At 38.0% G+C, this 16,521-nt stretch overlaps 1 protein-coding gene across 13 annotated transcripts in view; it reads left to right on the top strand.

Annotated features, from left to right (window-relative positions):
- ZNF532 (zinc finger protein 532) overlaps positions 1-16,521 on the top strand; it is a 45,377-nt gene that overhangs the window by 11,490 nt on the left and 17,366 nt on the right. For 10 of the 13 annotated variants that reach the window (XM_035560045.2, XM_035560043.2, XM_035560039.2 and 7 more), the window contains 3 exons: positions 3,767-6,123; positions 11,838-12,019; positions 15,066-15,242. In XM_035560045.2, the coding sequence (XP_035415938.1) occupies positions 3,787-6,123; positions 11,838-12,019; positions 15,066-15,242 (2,696 nt within the window). In that variant the 5' untranslated portion in view covers positions 3,767-3,786. The remainder of the gene's footprint in view (positions 1-3,766; positions 6,124-11,837; positions 12,020-15,065; positions 15,243-16,521) is intronic. The other 3 variants (XM_035560049.2, XM_035560048.2, XM_035560050.2) reach the window with 1 other exon arrangement.

The raw sequence follows: 16,521 nt of genomic DNA, 5'->3' as shown, positions 1-16,521 counted from the left end.
AGGTTGTTTCTTTAAATATTTTTTGTTTGCTTATTCTTGGTTAGACGTGTTGCGGACTGCTTCTCTGTTTAATTCTGAAGATCTTCCTTTGTTAAGTGCACTTGAAAGTCATTAGCAATAAAAGGGAAAATTTTAATGGCAGCCTTTTGATGCGAGGTGTTTTTTTTTTTCATCTTTTTATGTCTCTTGGGAGACATTGAGCTTTGCTCACAGCAGTTCTCAAAGAAAGCAGTTGTCAAAGAAATTCCAGTTCCTGGAAAATCACCATTTCCTAGGGAACCAGGAACTTGCCTCATTTCCCATTCTGAAGTATTTACAGGCTTTGAGTCGGCCCAGAGAAGGAATAGACCAACAATTCGTCTGGCAGCCAAGGCGTCAGTCAATTTCAATCTGAGATAAAAGGCAAAGTTTCATCTTTAAGGGGAAGGGTTATTGAAAGGTGTCTGTAGAAGCCACCTTCCTCTCTTTTTAATGAGTCCTGACAATTGTGAAGGAAACATAGTTTATATACTGAGTCTTAAATTGATACTAGAATAACAAGGAAAAAAAAAATAAAATGTCAAGGTTTACAACTCTGTTTACTTGTGTAGCAAGACTTGCCATGCCTTTTCTCCCTTCTTGTTTAATTTAGATTGCTTTACAGGTTTGAAGGATGGGAGAGATCCTCTGCAAGGTCAAGAGCAGTTCTGGGTGCCCTATGTAGATGAAACCACTCCATTCTTGTGCTCTGGTAGAGTGCGGGAATCGGTCTGGATGCCTGAAAGACAGTTGCAGCTTTATGCAGTGTGCTCTCTATGGATAAATTTATGATCTCAGCTTAAAGCTTCAGACCTCTGAATTCTTTTGAGATATTTTCCCAATTTGGAATTAGCCTTAATGAAGTTTCTTAGTAAAGAACAAATGTGTCTCCTCTGTTACGTAGTTTTGCTCTTAAAGATACATGGATAAAATACTGTGTGAGTGGCCTTTACTTAATTCATTGCTATTGTTAAATGTTAATGAAACTCTGTTACATATAATTGGAGGAAGTTTTAGACAAGGAACATTTTATAGTTCTTTTTAGTGTGTTTAGTAACTGCAAAAACACATCCATAGATAGATGTACAGTTGGAGTGCAAATTAGTATATCAAATCATGAAAAGCTGTCAATTAAGGCTTTGTTTTTGTGGGTTTGTGTGGATTTACATGCTTTGGTCTCTAGAAACTTCTTCACTTAAATCTTACAACAACTTTCTTTGTAACGTTAATATTATGTGTGTATGTGATTCTTCCTCTTTGTTAAATAAATAAATAAAAGTAAATTAATTCATAAAGATGTTAACAAGTACCTTACAACCCAGCAACCTCTGCTCAGTAATTTGTAAGCAGAGTGTTAAAGTTCAAGTTCAGTCAAGGTGAACTATTACTTAAATATCCAGTCTTTTTTTTTTTTTACCAGCCTAGGTAGCGACTTAACTCAGAATTGTTCTCGTGCCTGGGTTATGTTACCACAGTTGTGATTATTTGCATTGTGAATAAAACATAGCTGGGGCAGAAAAAAAAGTTCATTTTAGACATTTGTCTTTCAGGTTACGTTCATTATGGTACATTCAGTGTGTTTTCTTAATTCGTGCTTCATTTATGATAAGGTATGCATCCACATGGAAACAAAGGATACAATCAGACTGGTAGCTCTAGATAGTCTTCTGTCCTTGTCTGCCGTGCCAGATTCTGTCACCAAAGACAGAAATGTTTTGATCTGTGGTGTTCACTGTAGCTTAGTATTCAAACTAGCAAAGTGGCTTTTCTTACATTTTAAGTATTCCTCTTGAAGGAGTATCTTGGCAGAGCTCCTCTTCCAATGTCTTTACGACGGCTGAAAAGCAAGAGGAAGCAGGCAGCAGGACAGCACCTTTCCGAAGCTGTGCTGCGGCCAGGCTCCTTTTGAGTGGGCCCACCTTCTGGTTGGCAGCCCTGTCCTTTGCAAGTTACTCCTAGTGAGTAATTCAGTGTCATGTAATAAATGTGTCTGGTCTCCTGGGATCTACTCTGGGTAAGGGCTGACGACACAGTGGTACACAGATACCTGAGACAGTTTTAAACTGAGTAATTTAAAGTCCCAAGAACAAAGCAGTCACGACTGTGCGTTTAGGCTAACTTACTCTTTGGGGACATCTGTGCAGGGAGGATTTTTTCCCCTATTGTGCTTTATTAGACAATCAGAGAAGGCATTCTGGAAAGGTTTCAATTTCTTGTTCTTTTCCGTTAATACTCTCACTGATGTAGGGTAAATGATTATTGCAGTCTTCATCCATGGATTATATAAAAGTCTTTGCATTTCAGAAACGCTCATTTGTCTCTTTTTGTCTTGCAGGGAATAACTTAATGGCTTGTAAGGTTAGAAGGGACCATTATGTTTAGGTGGTGTGACCTTCTGCAAAGCTTGGACCAAAGAATGTTTCTCAATAACTTTTGTATCAAACCTGTGTGTGTTCTGTATGTGGAGCTTTTGAAAGAAATCGAGAATAGACTTAAAAACATAAACAGATTAAAAAGGAAATTATGCCAGTGCAGGATTCCTTTTATTACAAAATCACAGAATGATTGAGGTTGGAAGGGACCTCTGGAGGTCATCTGTTCCTCCCCTCCCCGCCCCCCCTTCTGTAATTGATCTTTTTAGACCTCTACAGGTGATTCATTTTGCACACCTTTGCATATTCTTGAAACATATGTGGAAAAGGCAAATACGATAGTGGGATTTATGAAGGAAAAGTACACTCAAAGTTAGCTTTCCTTTTACACAGCATTTGCAAGGTTTCAGTTTTTAGTTACCTATTGGGTTTTGGAATGGGAAGGAAAAAACAGTGGTAGTGGCCAGTGCTGAACAGAAAGAATGGGATCTGGAAATTGTTATCAGTAAAGGGGAAAAACAAACAACCAACAACAACAAAAGAAACCCCTAAGGATCTGGTATTGTTTACCCTAAAAAGTAGACTGAAGGGAGGTGATGGTCTCAGCATAAAGTGCTGTTGCAAAGAGCATAGGTGAGTAGAACTGCACGTAGTTCATTCAGGTTGCATCAAGAGAGATTCGGATTATTCAGTAGGAAATACAATGGTGAAAATTGTGAATGACTGGATTAAATTGCATTGGAGGTTGTAGAATGGGAGGTCTTTAAAGTCGATGAGACACCTGGCAGCAGCAATGCAGATATAGCAGATCCTTCATTGGAGTTACTGGAGAAAAAAAAATGCATTGTGGACGCTGGGAGACAGATATTCCATAATTCATATAAAGCAATTTAGCTTATAGAAAACAGTGCATTAGTCTTGAACTGTTAGTAGAAATACATCTGTTTTGCTCACTTTGAGAAGGTTCATGAGGTTGATAGTGCAAATGTCAAGTCAAAACTAGACTTACGAGGAATTGCAAATACCTCATTTTTCTGAAAGTCTAGGTATCTTGCTGTAATCATAGCATGGGTGGGAGATGGTAGCAGGGAGTGTAGGAGAGTGGACAGGAAGAAAGTCACTTGAAGAGAAAATTTGTTCGTGGAATAAAAATTCTAGGTTACAGTCTGTGAACTTGATGGATTGCTGTAGCTCTTGGCATTGTAATCCAACTGTACCTCTGCACTGGGATACTATTCTGTAATGTGTAGTTTCTGAAAATACTACTTCAGAAGTGAAATAACACCTTTTTGCATGGCATATGTGAACATATGCTTATTTTGTGTGTGTGCTATTAGAACTTAAAATACTGAGATGATTTTCTGCTTACTTTACAGACTTGCTTACAATCAAATACATGACCATGGGGGATATGAAGACCCCAGATTTTGACGACCTTCTTGCAGCCTTTGACATACCAGACATGGTTGACCCAAAAGCAGCTATTGAATCTGGACATGATGACCATGAAAGCCACATAAAACAAAATGCTCATACAGATGAAGATTCTCATGCACCATCATCATCTGATGTTGGTGTGAGTGTCATTGTGAAAAATGTACGTACAATTGATTCTTCTGAAGGAGTGGACAAGGATGGCCACCATTCCACAGGCAATGGCTTGCATAATGGCTTTCTAACATCATCAGCTCTCGATAGTTACAGTAAAGATGAAGGGAAGTCATTTAAAGATGATGGGTCAGCTTCTGAGACTACATTGAAGGATTCAGCTTTCAACCAGTTTAGCCCAATTTCAAGTGCTGAAGAATTTGATGATGATGAAAAAATTGAGGTGGATGACCCTCCAGATAAAGAAGAGATGCGTGCAAATTTCAGGGCAAATGTCTTGACAGGATCTGTATCTCAGCAGGAATATGACAAACTAAAAGCACTTGGGGGGGAGAACTTGATTAAATCCGGTATCCCAATTTCAAGCAGTATAGATAAAAGTAAAGTTGCTAAACGAGAGACAGAGACAAACTCTGTGAATTTAAGTGTTTACGAGCCTTTCAAAGCTCGGAAAGCAGAGGACAAATTGCTAAAAGACAATTCTGAGAAGCTTATTGAAAACAGGGTACTTGATGGAAAACTGAGCACAGAAAAAAGTGAAACAAGTCTTGCCAGCATTTCACAGTCCAAAGCAAAGTCATCAGCAAAGCTTTCTTCATGCATTGCTGCGATTGCAGCACTGAGTGCTAAAAAGGCAGCTACAGATACCAGTAAGGATTTACAGTCTAATTCAGGAGAGCCTTCTCCATTACCAAAAGACATGAGTGAAAGTCCCCGGGCTATGGAAAAATCACCCGAATCTCAGAGTCTTATTGATGGTGCTAAAAAGCCATCTATTAAGCCACCTGATAGTCCCAGGAGTGTATCAAGTGAAAACAGTAGCAAAGGGTCTCCGTCTTCTCCTGCAGGGTCAACACCAGCAATTCCTAAAGTTCGCATAAAAACCATCAAGACTTCCTCTGGGGAGATAAAGAGAACTGTTACTAGAGTGTTGCCGGAAGTTGATTTGGACTCTGGTAAAAAGACAGAACAGAGTGCTTCTATGGTAACTTCCATGACATCTCTCCTGTCCTCTCCAACTTCTGCTGTTCTTTCCTCTCCTCCTAGAGCTCCTCTCCAGTCCGCAGTTGTCACCAATGCAGTTGCATCTGCAGAACTTGCACCAAAGCAGGTCACTATCAAACCTGTGGCTACTGCCTTTCTCCCAGTTTCAGCAGTTAAAACAGCAGGTTCACAAGTTATTAATTTGAAGCTTGCTAACAATACTACAGTGAAAGCCACTGTAATATCTGCTGCTTCAGTGCAGAGTGCCAGTAGCGCCATTATAAAAGCTGCCAATGCTATACAGCAGCAGACTGTTGTGGTGCCAGCATCAAGCCTTGCCAGTGCTAAACTTGTGCCAAAGACAGTCCATCTTGCCAACCTTAATCTTCTGCCTCAAGGTGCTCAAACCACCTCTGAACTCCGCCAAGTGCTAACGAAACCTCAGCAGCAAATAAAGCAGGCAATAATTTCTGCAGCAGCCTCGCAGCCTTCTAAAAAGGTGTCTCGAGTCCAGGTGGTGTCATCTCTACAGAGTTCTGTAGTGGAAGCATTCAACAAGGTGCTGAGTAGTGTCAATCCTGTCCCAGTTTACATCCCAAACCTTAGTCCCCCTGCCAATGCCGGAATAACGTTACCAACACGAGGTTACAAGTGTTTGGAGTGTGGCGACTCATTTGCTCTTGAGAAGAGCCTGACACAGCATTATGACAGGAGGAGCGTGCGAATTGAAGTGACATGTAATCATTGTACAAAGAATTTAGTTTTCTACAACAAATGCAGTCTTCTTTCCCATGCTCGTGGACACAAGGAAAAAGGAGTTGTAATGCAGTGTTCCCATCTGATTTTAAAACCAGTCCCAGCAGATCAAATGATAGCATCTCCTTCAAGCAATACTGCTACATCTATGCTTCAAAGCCCTGTGGGAGTCGGCACGCATACTGTAACAAAGATACAGTCTGGCATAACGGGGACAGTAATATCAGCTCCAGCGAGTACTCCCATCATTCCAGCTATGCCACTAGATGAAGATCCATCAAAACTCTGTAGACATGGTCTAAAGTGTTTGGAGTGTAATGAAGTTTTCCAAGATGAGACATCTCTTGCTACCCATTTCCAGCAGGCTGCAGACACAAGTGGACAAGTAGAGTATCATATGTTTAAATTCCAATGTTTCACCTATAAGCCTAGGAGACTTTGGATATGTTTTTCTTTCATTTAGATGTTAATTATCTGAATCTCCATGATTAAAAACAAACTAGAACCACAAAAAAATCTTGCAAGCACTTTTATAGTGAACGTCAACATTTTTAAATAAGACTTTTCTTAGAGTTGCTTAGGTCCTGAAGTCTAAAATTTCCACTGTATATTTTTTACTAGAATTTAGCATTAGCTTTTTTACAGGTGAACATTATAATACTGAGATTGATAATGGCCTTTAAGATTTTTTAATGACTATCTCTGTGCTTTGAAATTCGATTATCCCGTGGAATCCACTTAATTGTCACCCTCATTAACAGCACGCTTTTTAATCTGAGTATTTTTAAGTGCTTCATTCCTGAGCCGTCTTTGGTTTTTGTTATTTTCATATAGCACTATAAGTGAGGTTGGCATTCCTATTACCTACAGGGACTCCAGCCAGCGAATAAATGGCACACTGATTGTACTGAAAGAGTACGCGTGCTGTGTTCTTCAGGTCTTTCTTAAACAGAAAGTGGTGTTCACTAGCACACATTACTTGCTATGTGACCATTTACATATTTGTGTTGGTTTTCCTTTCCTCTCATGATTGCTAATGAATTAAACTTACTTGAGTAAAGAATTCTAAAATGGTTTGTGTGTGGCCTAATCTGAAACGCCTCATTCAATAAAAGTTAGTATTAATCAGTGTGCCATGTATTTTATAACCCTGTAAGAATTAAGATCGTTAATTAAATGATATAGCTGGATTTCCATCGGTGTGTGCCAATTAAAAGGGATTCTGGCACGTTTCAAAGCATTCAGTTGATCTTGATGTTGCAGCTTGTTCCTGCGCATCAGCAACGAAGTTGAAAGCCTGCAAACAGGCTCTGACTGATCAAGTCAGGGATGCCCTGGGAATATTCCTGGGACTCTCACAGCAAAGTGCAGAGTAAAGGATTACGTCCTGCAGCTAGGAAGAAGTCCGCCAGTAATAGAAGTGCAGAGAGGTTCCTGTTGGAATCTCTTCACTGATCTTAAGACCTGTTATGTGGCCATGAAGCAGGTACACTGTTCCCACCAGTACAAGCAGTGATGCAAAGAGATATGAATGTGGATATAATCTTGATTATATGGATTATGTGGCTCTGCCTCAGCTCCTACTTCACGAACTGGTTAGCAGACTTAGGCTGAAATTGCCTGGATTCACAGTGAATTGCAATGTGAGTGAGTTTGTGTTCGTAATGTACTACAGACAGGCCTACCTAAAGCCAGCTTATTTAAGCTTTATGTCAGAAAGAAGTTAGCAGAATGTATTCCGTGCTTAGATCTTGCTGCAGTTTTGAACATTTTCTAATAGCTGACCAAAAGCATGTTCTGCACCAGCTCTCAAGTTGGCCAATCGCAGTAATTGTTTTTAGCTAACTCCTCTGTTGGTGCGTGTTAGGTTTATCTTTTTTTTTTTTTCATAATAGGTCCATTAATTATCATTTGTGGTATGATAAGATCCAGTAGTCCTTGGGAAACCCCTGTTGTGTTTGGTACTATGAAAATGAGTAAGTAAGAAGGTAGTTCATAAGCAGAAAGCCTCCAAAACAACCAAGTGAGTAAGACAGACAAAATAGGTTGGGAGGATGGGGCAAGGATAAAATGGAAAAAATAGAGAACAACAAATATTTTTTAAAAAAAAGTATTGTACTTGCTTTTTGTGGGGGCCTTTTTTTGGTATGGACAGGTAAACAGGTTTGTAGAAACACCTTTGGCCTTTCTTGCTACCTCTTATTGGTGCTTGTGCTCTGCTGCTGCTGAGTATGCTTTGTATGCATGTCCTCTTAGATACTGTTTACCCTGGTGAATTTACTGTGGGAAAGCAATGAGATCTTCATACAGCATCAAAATGTAACATCAGTTAAGCAGAAAGATAAGTATGGGTACACAGATACTGCTGTTTAAGGAGGAAAGCTTATGAAGATACAGAAAATAGCATTGCCTACAACCCACCAATGTGTTTCTATCTCTTGTTGGAAAGCCACTGTCTTTTAAGAGCTGAGGTATGAATAAGGCATTAATACCTGCTTACTAGGCCATGGTTTTCCAGATTTCAAAAAATTAAAAAAATAAAAAAAAAAAGCCTTGTGCTGCAAAACAGAAAGGAAAAGAAGCAATTTTCATATTGTTCCATTTTAAAAGAACACAATCAACATTGTTTAAATGTTTGTTGAACTACCTCTTAAAACTGACTTAAATATTTTTTATAGTCCTTTTAATAGATCAAGCAGCAGTTTTCAATTGTGTGCTTTTGTTTATGTTGTGCTCTATTACATACTGTAATGACGTAGCTCTACTGCTACATCATGGTAGCTGCTTAACTGAACAGTTGCTTTATAGTGAGAGCAATGCCTCCAGCTTTCTTGACAAGTTAGCATCTTGTCCCCTCTTCAGTTAGCATGAGCATCACTGCAAGAGTAGTGTTTGCTGAAGAAAGTCTGTGTATAGGTGTTTCTTAATAGCGTGTTTCCCCTTTAAAATCTTGAAAAAGAGCTTTATTTGACTTCTGTTCTATTAGTGCTTGGCACTGGGTTTTTGTTATGAAACTACTGGGGGGAAGGAAACATGAAAGTTATATAAAATAGATATTTTCACTTGAGGAGGAAGGAAGGAAAAAATATTTGGATTTTGAAAAAAAAATAGAAAAAATAGTTATTATTGGCAACTTACCATTCTTTCTAGTGCCTACCTCCTTACTCTTGAAAAGGAAATTGCATACTGCTTTGTGGTAAAAGTAGGAAGTAGCTGTTACTTCTTTTTAAACTCCTGTTATAAAGGTAGAATGATTCTTTTAGAATAATTTAAAAAAAAAAAAAAAGTAAAACATCAATTAAATGAACAGCAATTGAACAGCAATTAAAAAATGTTCCCTATAAAGTTGTTACTTTTCTGTAACATCTTCTTTCTGTTAGTAGTCCTATTGAAAGAAACCAGACCACTCACTGGTAGATTTCATGGCTGAATGTAACCCTCACCTACTTAGTGGGGAAACAAAAGCAGCAGACCCGGACTAATTCATGTTAATGTCTGTCTTACTTATAGCTATAAGTGTATTGCTCTCGGGGACACTACACAGTTCATTTACCTTCATGCTCATAGTTCTTGTGTATCTTTATTTTCCACCTCCACCATTTTTTCTTCTAACCTTTTTTTTTTTTCTGGAACTTTGACTTCAAATGCAGGCAGGTGATGATTTTCACAAACTGTGTTTTATTTTGGTATGGGTTGGAATGAGAGAACTGGAAGTTAATGCCACCTTAAGCCCAGAATAAAATGGTAAGCAAAGTGCTGAATTTCAGAATTTTGCAGTAGATTATTCTTGATCTACTGTAATCAGTTACAATTAAACATTTTACAAGTCAAAATAGCAAACCAGTAGCCTTAACAAATAGCATTATTGGCATTTCACGTCAGTCTGAATTACTGGCATTGCAGATGAATCTTGAAGACTGCTTGTTGCAAAATCACCATCTGGGATGCGCTTAGATGGGGTTGGAATGTTGCACGGCTTTTACGTGGCATAGCACCAGGTTTCCTTTTGTAGTGCTGCAGACAAAATGCTTGGGAAGGGCTGTGAAAACCCCATATGTTTCTGTGATTGGAGTAAGAAGTTTTGTTTTGCTGGTTTCCTACATAATCGAATAACATTCCAGGCCCTCCAGTATTATATTGCTACTTATTAATACATATATGACAGACAGAAGATAAATTTTAGGAATGGTACTGAAGGCTAGTAAATGTGGCAAGCACATTTTAAGTAGAGTTATGGTTAGTCATGCGTTTGCAGCCCGTAAGCCTGAGCTGAATACAAAATTCACATCCCAGACCAGTTCTGTTCAGTGTCGACAGGCATGAGTCACTGGTTCAGACCATGGTTGTTTGGTCAAATGAGGACAAACTCTGACGTTTCAGAGTGGATAATATGACTATATATAGTCATGTTTGTATGACTGTAAAGCCTTTTTGCTTCCGGCACTGGAGTTAGTATTTGTCTTGCATTGATTAAATGGGTACAGGTGATTTTTTGTACTGGCAAAGTTTCCAATACTAGTAAGGCAAACTCATTTGAAACCTATTTGTAACACTGTAGTATTTCTTCTACAATGTTAGCTTTGATTCTGCTGTTATATGCTGTGAATCTTACTGTTTTTTAAAAGACACTTACAGGCTAGTGGCCTAAACTGGAAGAAGGGGGTGTCTCTTTGTGAAGCCCGTCTTTCAGTAAGAAACTGTTTTATCATGAGGAAAAGGATTATTTCTTAATTATTTGAGGATTTCTTTATACGTAGGTTAGTAAATCATTTTTAACACAACTCTGGAGATCTTGTTTTTTCTATGTTCTTGTAAAATGTACACATTACTCCATCTGCAAGACTCTTAAGGATAACATTTCTAAAAATACATAAATATCTTGTTCAAAAATACCCATGCCACGAAGGAGTCTTAGTTTTGCTTTTAAATCTTCATATGTCACTGATGAGATTCATAATTTCCAGGTCATAAGAGAGAACAATAATTTGAAAGGCCTTACAAAGCAAAGTTGTACAAAATGAAGTCATTCTGCAAAGACTTTTATTTGCGCTTGACTTTTAGGCAGTGTTTCTGTTGAAGTCAACCAAACAGCAGCTTCTGTGATAAAAGTTAAACAGAAGTATTGCTCCATACAGACTGTCAACCACCTGCTTAGAGATCTTAGTGATGTAGTACTCTAAATGAAACATTTTCACAAATGGTTTTACGGGTTCTGCTCTTTGTGCTCTCCAGTAATGGAAAGCATCTGTGAGCAGAAGTGAAGCGTGTTTCCAGCTCAGTTGCATCATTTACATTTCATCCGAAGAATGACACACAGTACCCAAAGAATTCCATGATTCTGATTTGGCAAATGGTCAACATGTAGTTGAAGGGTTTTTGTTTTTTTAATTATTTTTGTGTAACAAAATACTAGAAAAGAATTGGTACAGGAAGTAGTTCCTGCACTTAGAAAGATTGCCCTTCAAAGAAAAGCTTCTAAAGTACTTCATACATCTGCAGTTTTTACTCAAATGCACAATATTTTGATATTTTACAAAGCAGATGCTGTAGTCTAGCCTGAGAAATATATTTTGAAATTATTTATAGACTATTTGATTGATAATACTCTGTTTTATTGGTATTGAGAATATTGCCAATAGAATTCATCAAGAGCAAGTATCGAAGAAAGTGAAGATAATATATTTTGTTGGGTTTTTTTCTGTATTTATTTTTTTTTCTTGTCATGGTGCTTTTAGATAAAGCTGCTAGGTTTGTTTCTCAAGTTTTACTTAGACCCCTTGCACTATTAAGGTAATCTTTTGAGGCACCTAATAAAATTTAAATAATCTGACGTGCATCTTCTATGGTCAATGGTATGTGAACGAGCTTTGTTTTGTCAGAATCTGGCCCAAAAGGCCAATATATCCCGTTGCCAATATTCTTCACCTCCGTCCCATGAGGTTAGTCAGCAGAGTCCAGAATTTAGTCCTCGACTACTTCTTTTGGTTCACATCACAGTCACAACATTTAACCTTTTGTTTATATTACAGTGTTTGACACAAGAAATTATGTCTAGCTGAACCAAACCTTTTGTTTCATCTATTTTGGTTTATCGTTTAGAAGACATGCAATATCTGCCAGATGCTGCTTCCTAACCAGTGCAGTTTTGCATCACACCAGAGAATTCATCAGCATAAATCTCCATACACGTGTCCTGAATGTGGAGCAATCTGCAGATCTGTCCACTTCCAGACTCATGTTACTAAGAACTGCCTGCATTATACCCGAAGAGTTGGTTTTCGGTCAGTATAATGATTACTTTGTTGTCAATTTATATGTAATTTATGCTTTCAAAAGTAATTTTCCATTTTCATAAGCATTGTTTGTAGAATACAGCTTCATGGGTTTAAGGTTGTCATGGAAACAATGCTATTAGTACTACAAATTTTGGAATAAATACTGCATTAGAATTCAGCTTTGTTTTGGGCATCCGCTTTTGTATGTTATTAAATCAGAATATTAGCTAATCTCATCCAACCATAAAATGTCAGATTCAGGACTTCACAGTTTCTAAGGTCTAGAAAATTCAGATGTATTTTCTTAATTTCAGGTTCATAACAGACTTCTTGAATTTTTTGAGGACATTGAATTTTAGGCTGTTCTTTCTGGTAGAACAGTCGTTTTCAGTATTTATTATCAAGAGAATTTATTATCAAGATGTGGATGGGCATACCGCACCGGTCTGGTAGCATAGCAAAAACAACTTTGTAAAGTCCTTTTTGCTCTATTTGCTGTGGGAAGTCAAGATTTGTCTCTGTACACTGCTTGAAAATTATCTTCCTCATTCAAACAGCCTGCTCTTCTGGTTGTTCATTGTTACTCTTCAGTTTTACTTTTATTCTTTCGTTTCCCTGTAATGGCAACTCACTGAGAAAATGGGGATCAGAGGCATTTCATGGAAATGTTAAGTTTTGAAAGGCTTGAAAATTGTTTTACTGTCAGAACTTTACTGACTCTGAGTGGCGGGCAGCACAGCAAGAGATCGGAAGAGCAACCTGTACAGCTGCGCTTTGCTCAGCAGTCCTCAAGCATTTCCATTTCATCCTATCTGACTGGGGAAGGGTGATTTAAAGTCCTACCCACTAGAAAGCTTCTTCCCCTTCAAGGTACCGCAGTTTGTTTACTAGGATGGCTGTGACATCCTTCCACGAAGGGAAGAAAGCATTTTTCCTCCGTCAAGGCAGCTGCTGTGGCAATTAGTTTTCAGACTGAACCTATGGCCTGACACAACTCTCAATCTTCATGTTTATTTGGATTCTTTTCTTTTATCCTTTCCTCCCAAGCAGTGGTCTTTCTTGTCCTAAGTTTCTTACATCTGCTTCCTCCACTCTACTGCCCTTCCCAATAGTCTGTACCTCTTTGTATCATCTTCAGGGACTCTTGGCCTGCACCAGTAACACCAGAAGATTCATAAATCCCTATTGAATCCTTAGTGAATCATGATAATGTTCCTGAGCTTTCTGAGAATTATCATAAACATCTCATGTCACACTAAGAATTTATTTGGTGAGAAGAAACCAAAAATACTTAGGCAAGGAAAAGCAGCATCTGGGAAAGTTTAAGGTCTTCCTTCCTTAACTCCTCAGCACCTCCTTATCACCATGACACATGCACTAGTGAAACGCATGGTATGTCTTGGACCAATGGATCTTGTAAGGCCAGTTTGGTTTCAGTGGTTCAGGCTAACTGTCTGAACTAAATAAGCTGGAAATGTCAACCTTAAGTTTGATTGCATCCTAGTGTGTTGAGAACAAGAAGGGTGATACAACAGTCAAAGAAAGGAAGGCTTGGGCCTTAGGAGTTGTTTTAATATGCAACGGTGGATGCTGAGGATCATTTATGATTTTGCATCACTAGAAAATAAAATCCAGGCAAAATGGGACGGAGAAGGGAGAGGAGGGATGCGCCCCAGCTCTACTGAGGTGACACCATAGCAGTAGAGCTGTTAAGGATTCACTGCAATGAGAGGGTCACACTTTCTACTGCTATGAAGAAATGTTCATCTCTATATAAACAGAGAAGAGCTTAACAGACCCCAAGAAGGTGAGGACCATTTACTTTAGAAAATGCACTGGCAAGTGGAGACTAGATAGCTATGGACTTATTTATTAGGATTTACTAGTTATTTACTTATTTACTAGTATTAGGGATGTAAATTAAGTGCTTAAGAAAGAAAGGGTGACATTTCATAAAATTCCATGAAGATATATTTTAAAAGGAAAGCAGGATTGTTAAGTGCAATTTATAACTATCTAATGCTTTATTGCTATCATTAAGGCATTAAAACAGTATCCAAAAATTATTTGACGTTTATACAAAAATGATCATGCTAACATGATAGATGCCAAAATTATTATTTCAGAAGCTAGGGGCCTTCCAAGTTGAAACTAAAACTCTTACTGCAAAAGACTGATCACTAAGAAATCTGTTGATTTGACAGGTTATGTTTTAATTGCTTATTGCAGTATATTCGCAGACTTACTGGGTATATATACTAAGACTGGACTGGAGATGCATGGCACTATAAAAGGGGCCATTGTGGGTAGAAATTCTCATGTGCTAATTTTAATTCAATTTTTTAATCATTTTGTTTTAGAATAGATGCGGAAAGGTCACAAATTTTCAACATTGCAGAAGTACGTTTTTGAAAAATATTTTCAGAATTCCAATCTGATATACTGACATGATTGTAGAGATTCAGTTTAGTTGTTCTGAATTTAGATTTACTTTTTTGTTTGTTTGTTTTAATCCAAGCATTGATTTGTTTACTAGCACAGAAAATCATTACCATTATGTTTTCATTAAGTCTAAAGAAGGGAAGTGGTGAAAATGTTTTGCTTACTAGTTTTCCATTTTGGTGGTAGCTTCTAAATTACTGTGGTGTACCTTACATAATCCGCTGCATGTGAAAAAAAATGCATTTTATAAAAGCTCTTTACAAATTTGCAGAGGATTGAAGCATTCTGTTTATAATCAATAGAATATTTGTCTGACTCTTCTGTCTATTCTGTTGTAATATCATAAAACGTGCTCTGACTTCATATCTCTTAGATTTTAGAAGTTAAATTTGGGAAAATCCTTTTTTTTCTCCTTTTTGATATGCAAATCTCTGCTTATAGTGATTCTTACTCTGTTGTTTATACTTTTAAATTGACAGTATAATGTAGTTTTAACTGGTTATATGTATATGCTTAACTCTTCCACTTGCTTGAAAATCAGTGTTGATTCCATTTCTTTCAATACTGCTTTATGCTAGGCTGAACTGACTCTTTTCCACTCTTTTTGCAGCTGCGTGCATTGCAATGTTGTATACTCTGATGTGGCGGCACTCAAGTCTCATATTCAAGGTTCTCATTGTGAAGTGTTTTACAAATGTCCTATCTGTCCCATGGCATTTAAATCTGCTCCCAGCACACATTCCCATGCCTATACACAACACCCGGGTATCAAGATAGGCGAACCAAAGTAAGCAAAATTACTATTTTTACTGTACTTGCTTGCATTCTAATAACCTTTGAAATTGCATTCTGTCCTGTACTTACAATCTTAATTCAAGTACTGAACAATCAACAGATTGTCATCCATTTGGTAATGCGTGTCATTCTTCTAATATTTTCAAGAGGTTTTAGCTAGGAATTTATTTGGCAAAGGTTAAATTTCCATGAACATAGCAATAGCAGTTCTTTAAACACAGCACTACAATAAAGTAATGCAGTAATTACAAAAACAATTCACCCTGCTAGTGTGCTGCTTCTCCTTGTTTTCTAATCCACTTACCTCATGTGCATTTTTACTGTGAATTAAGATATAATGTGATTCCAAAAAGAACTGCTAAGGCTCACTAGCGCTTTTGTAGTGATTTTCTTAATGTCTGGTTGAAAAGGCAGAAAAAAGTGATTTTATTTTTTTCTGTTATGTGTTTACAAATAGTCTTCTAGGTGAATTTGGGAAATTGGTTCTTCTCGTGCCATCAGCCCTCAGGGGTTGGGGTGCATGCTTGTGGCCGGGGTGTTAGATGCAGCTGCAGTTGTCTCTGGGCAGACCTCAGGCGGCTCTTGCGGGCTGCAGCCTCCTGCGGTGCCACAGAGGTGGTTCTGATCAGGCAGCTGCTCGCTTATCAGGTGGTGTTTGCCGCTGTCTGCTAGATGTGTCCTCGGGAAAGCTGTAAGTTTGGAAATGGTGAGCTAGGTTTTAGCTTCACTAAGACTGTCATGTCTAAAGGACAACAATCCCTGTCTGATAAGTGAGAGGTGCCAGCCTTTAAACCTTTTCCAGCCTTGCCCTGAAATTCAAAATAAATATATATACAGAGCTATTTTTATACAAGCTTTTTTCTGATACAAAATCTCTCTTTTCTGGATTAAGGCAGAAGCATTTCCGTTCTTCACCTAGGATGGTTGTATATAAACACAGTAAGTGGTTTACTGAAGGCAGTAAGAAGGGGCATAATTCAGGGTCTTCATTGTGAAAATGTTGAATATTCAAGGCAGGGGGAGCTGCAGGTGTCGACACGTATGAAAATCAGACTTCAAATTGTGTAGGCCTTAAGCCCAATGCCTTCTAATCACAGGCCTTTTTCTTCTCTCTTCTTCCTCTGCTGGTATGAATGCAGAACAGAGTAAATACTCAAATGTTTAACTCTGTTTTGTTTCTTTGAACTGCATGGAGCACACAAGTACATTTTAACAAATTGCAGAGTCGAGAAAATATAGAGCAGATGAAAGAAACAAGGTATCCTGCATTG

The sequence above is a fragment of the Cygnus atratus genome, chromosome Z (assembly GCF_013377495.2).
Source record: "Cygnus atratus isolate AKBS03 ecotype Queensland, Australia chromosome Z, CAtr_DNAZoo_HiC_assembly, whole genome shotgun sequence".
NCBI lineage: Eukaryota > Metazoa > Chordata > Aves > Anseriformes > Anatidae > Cygnus > Cygnus atratus.
Note: the sequence above shows the minus strand (reverse complement) of the source record. Positions and strands in the feature narration are given on the sequence as shown.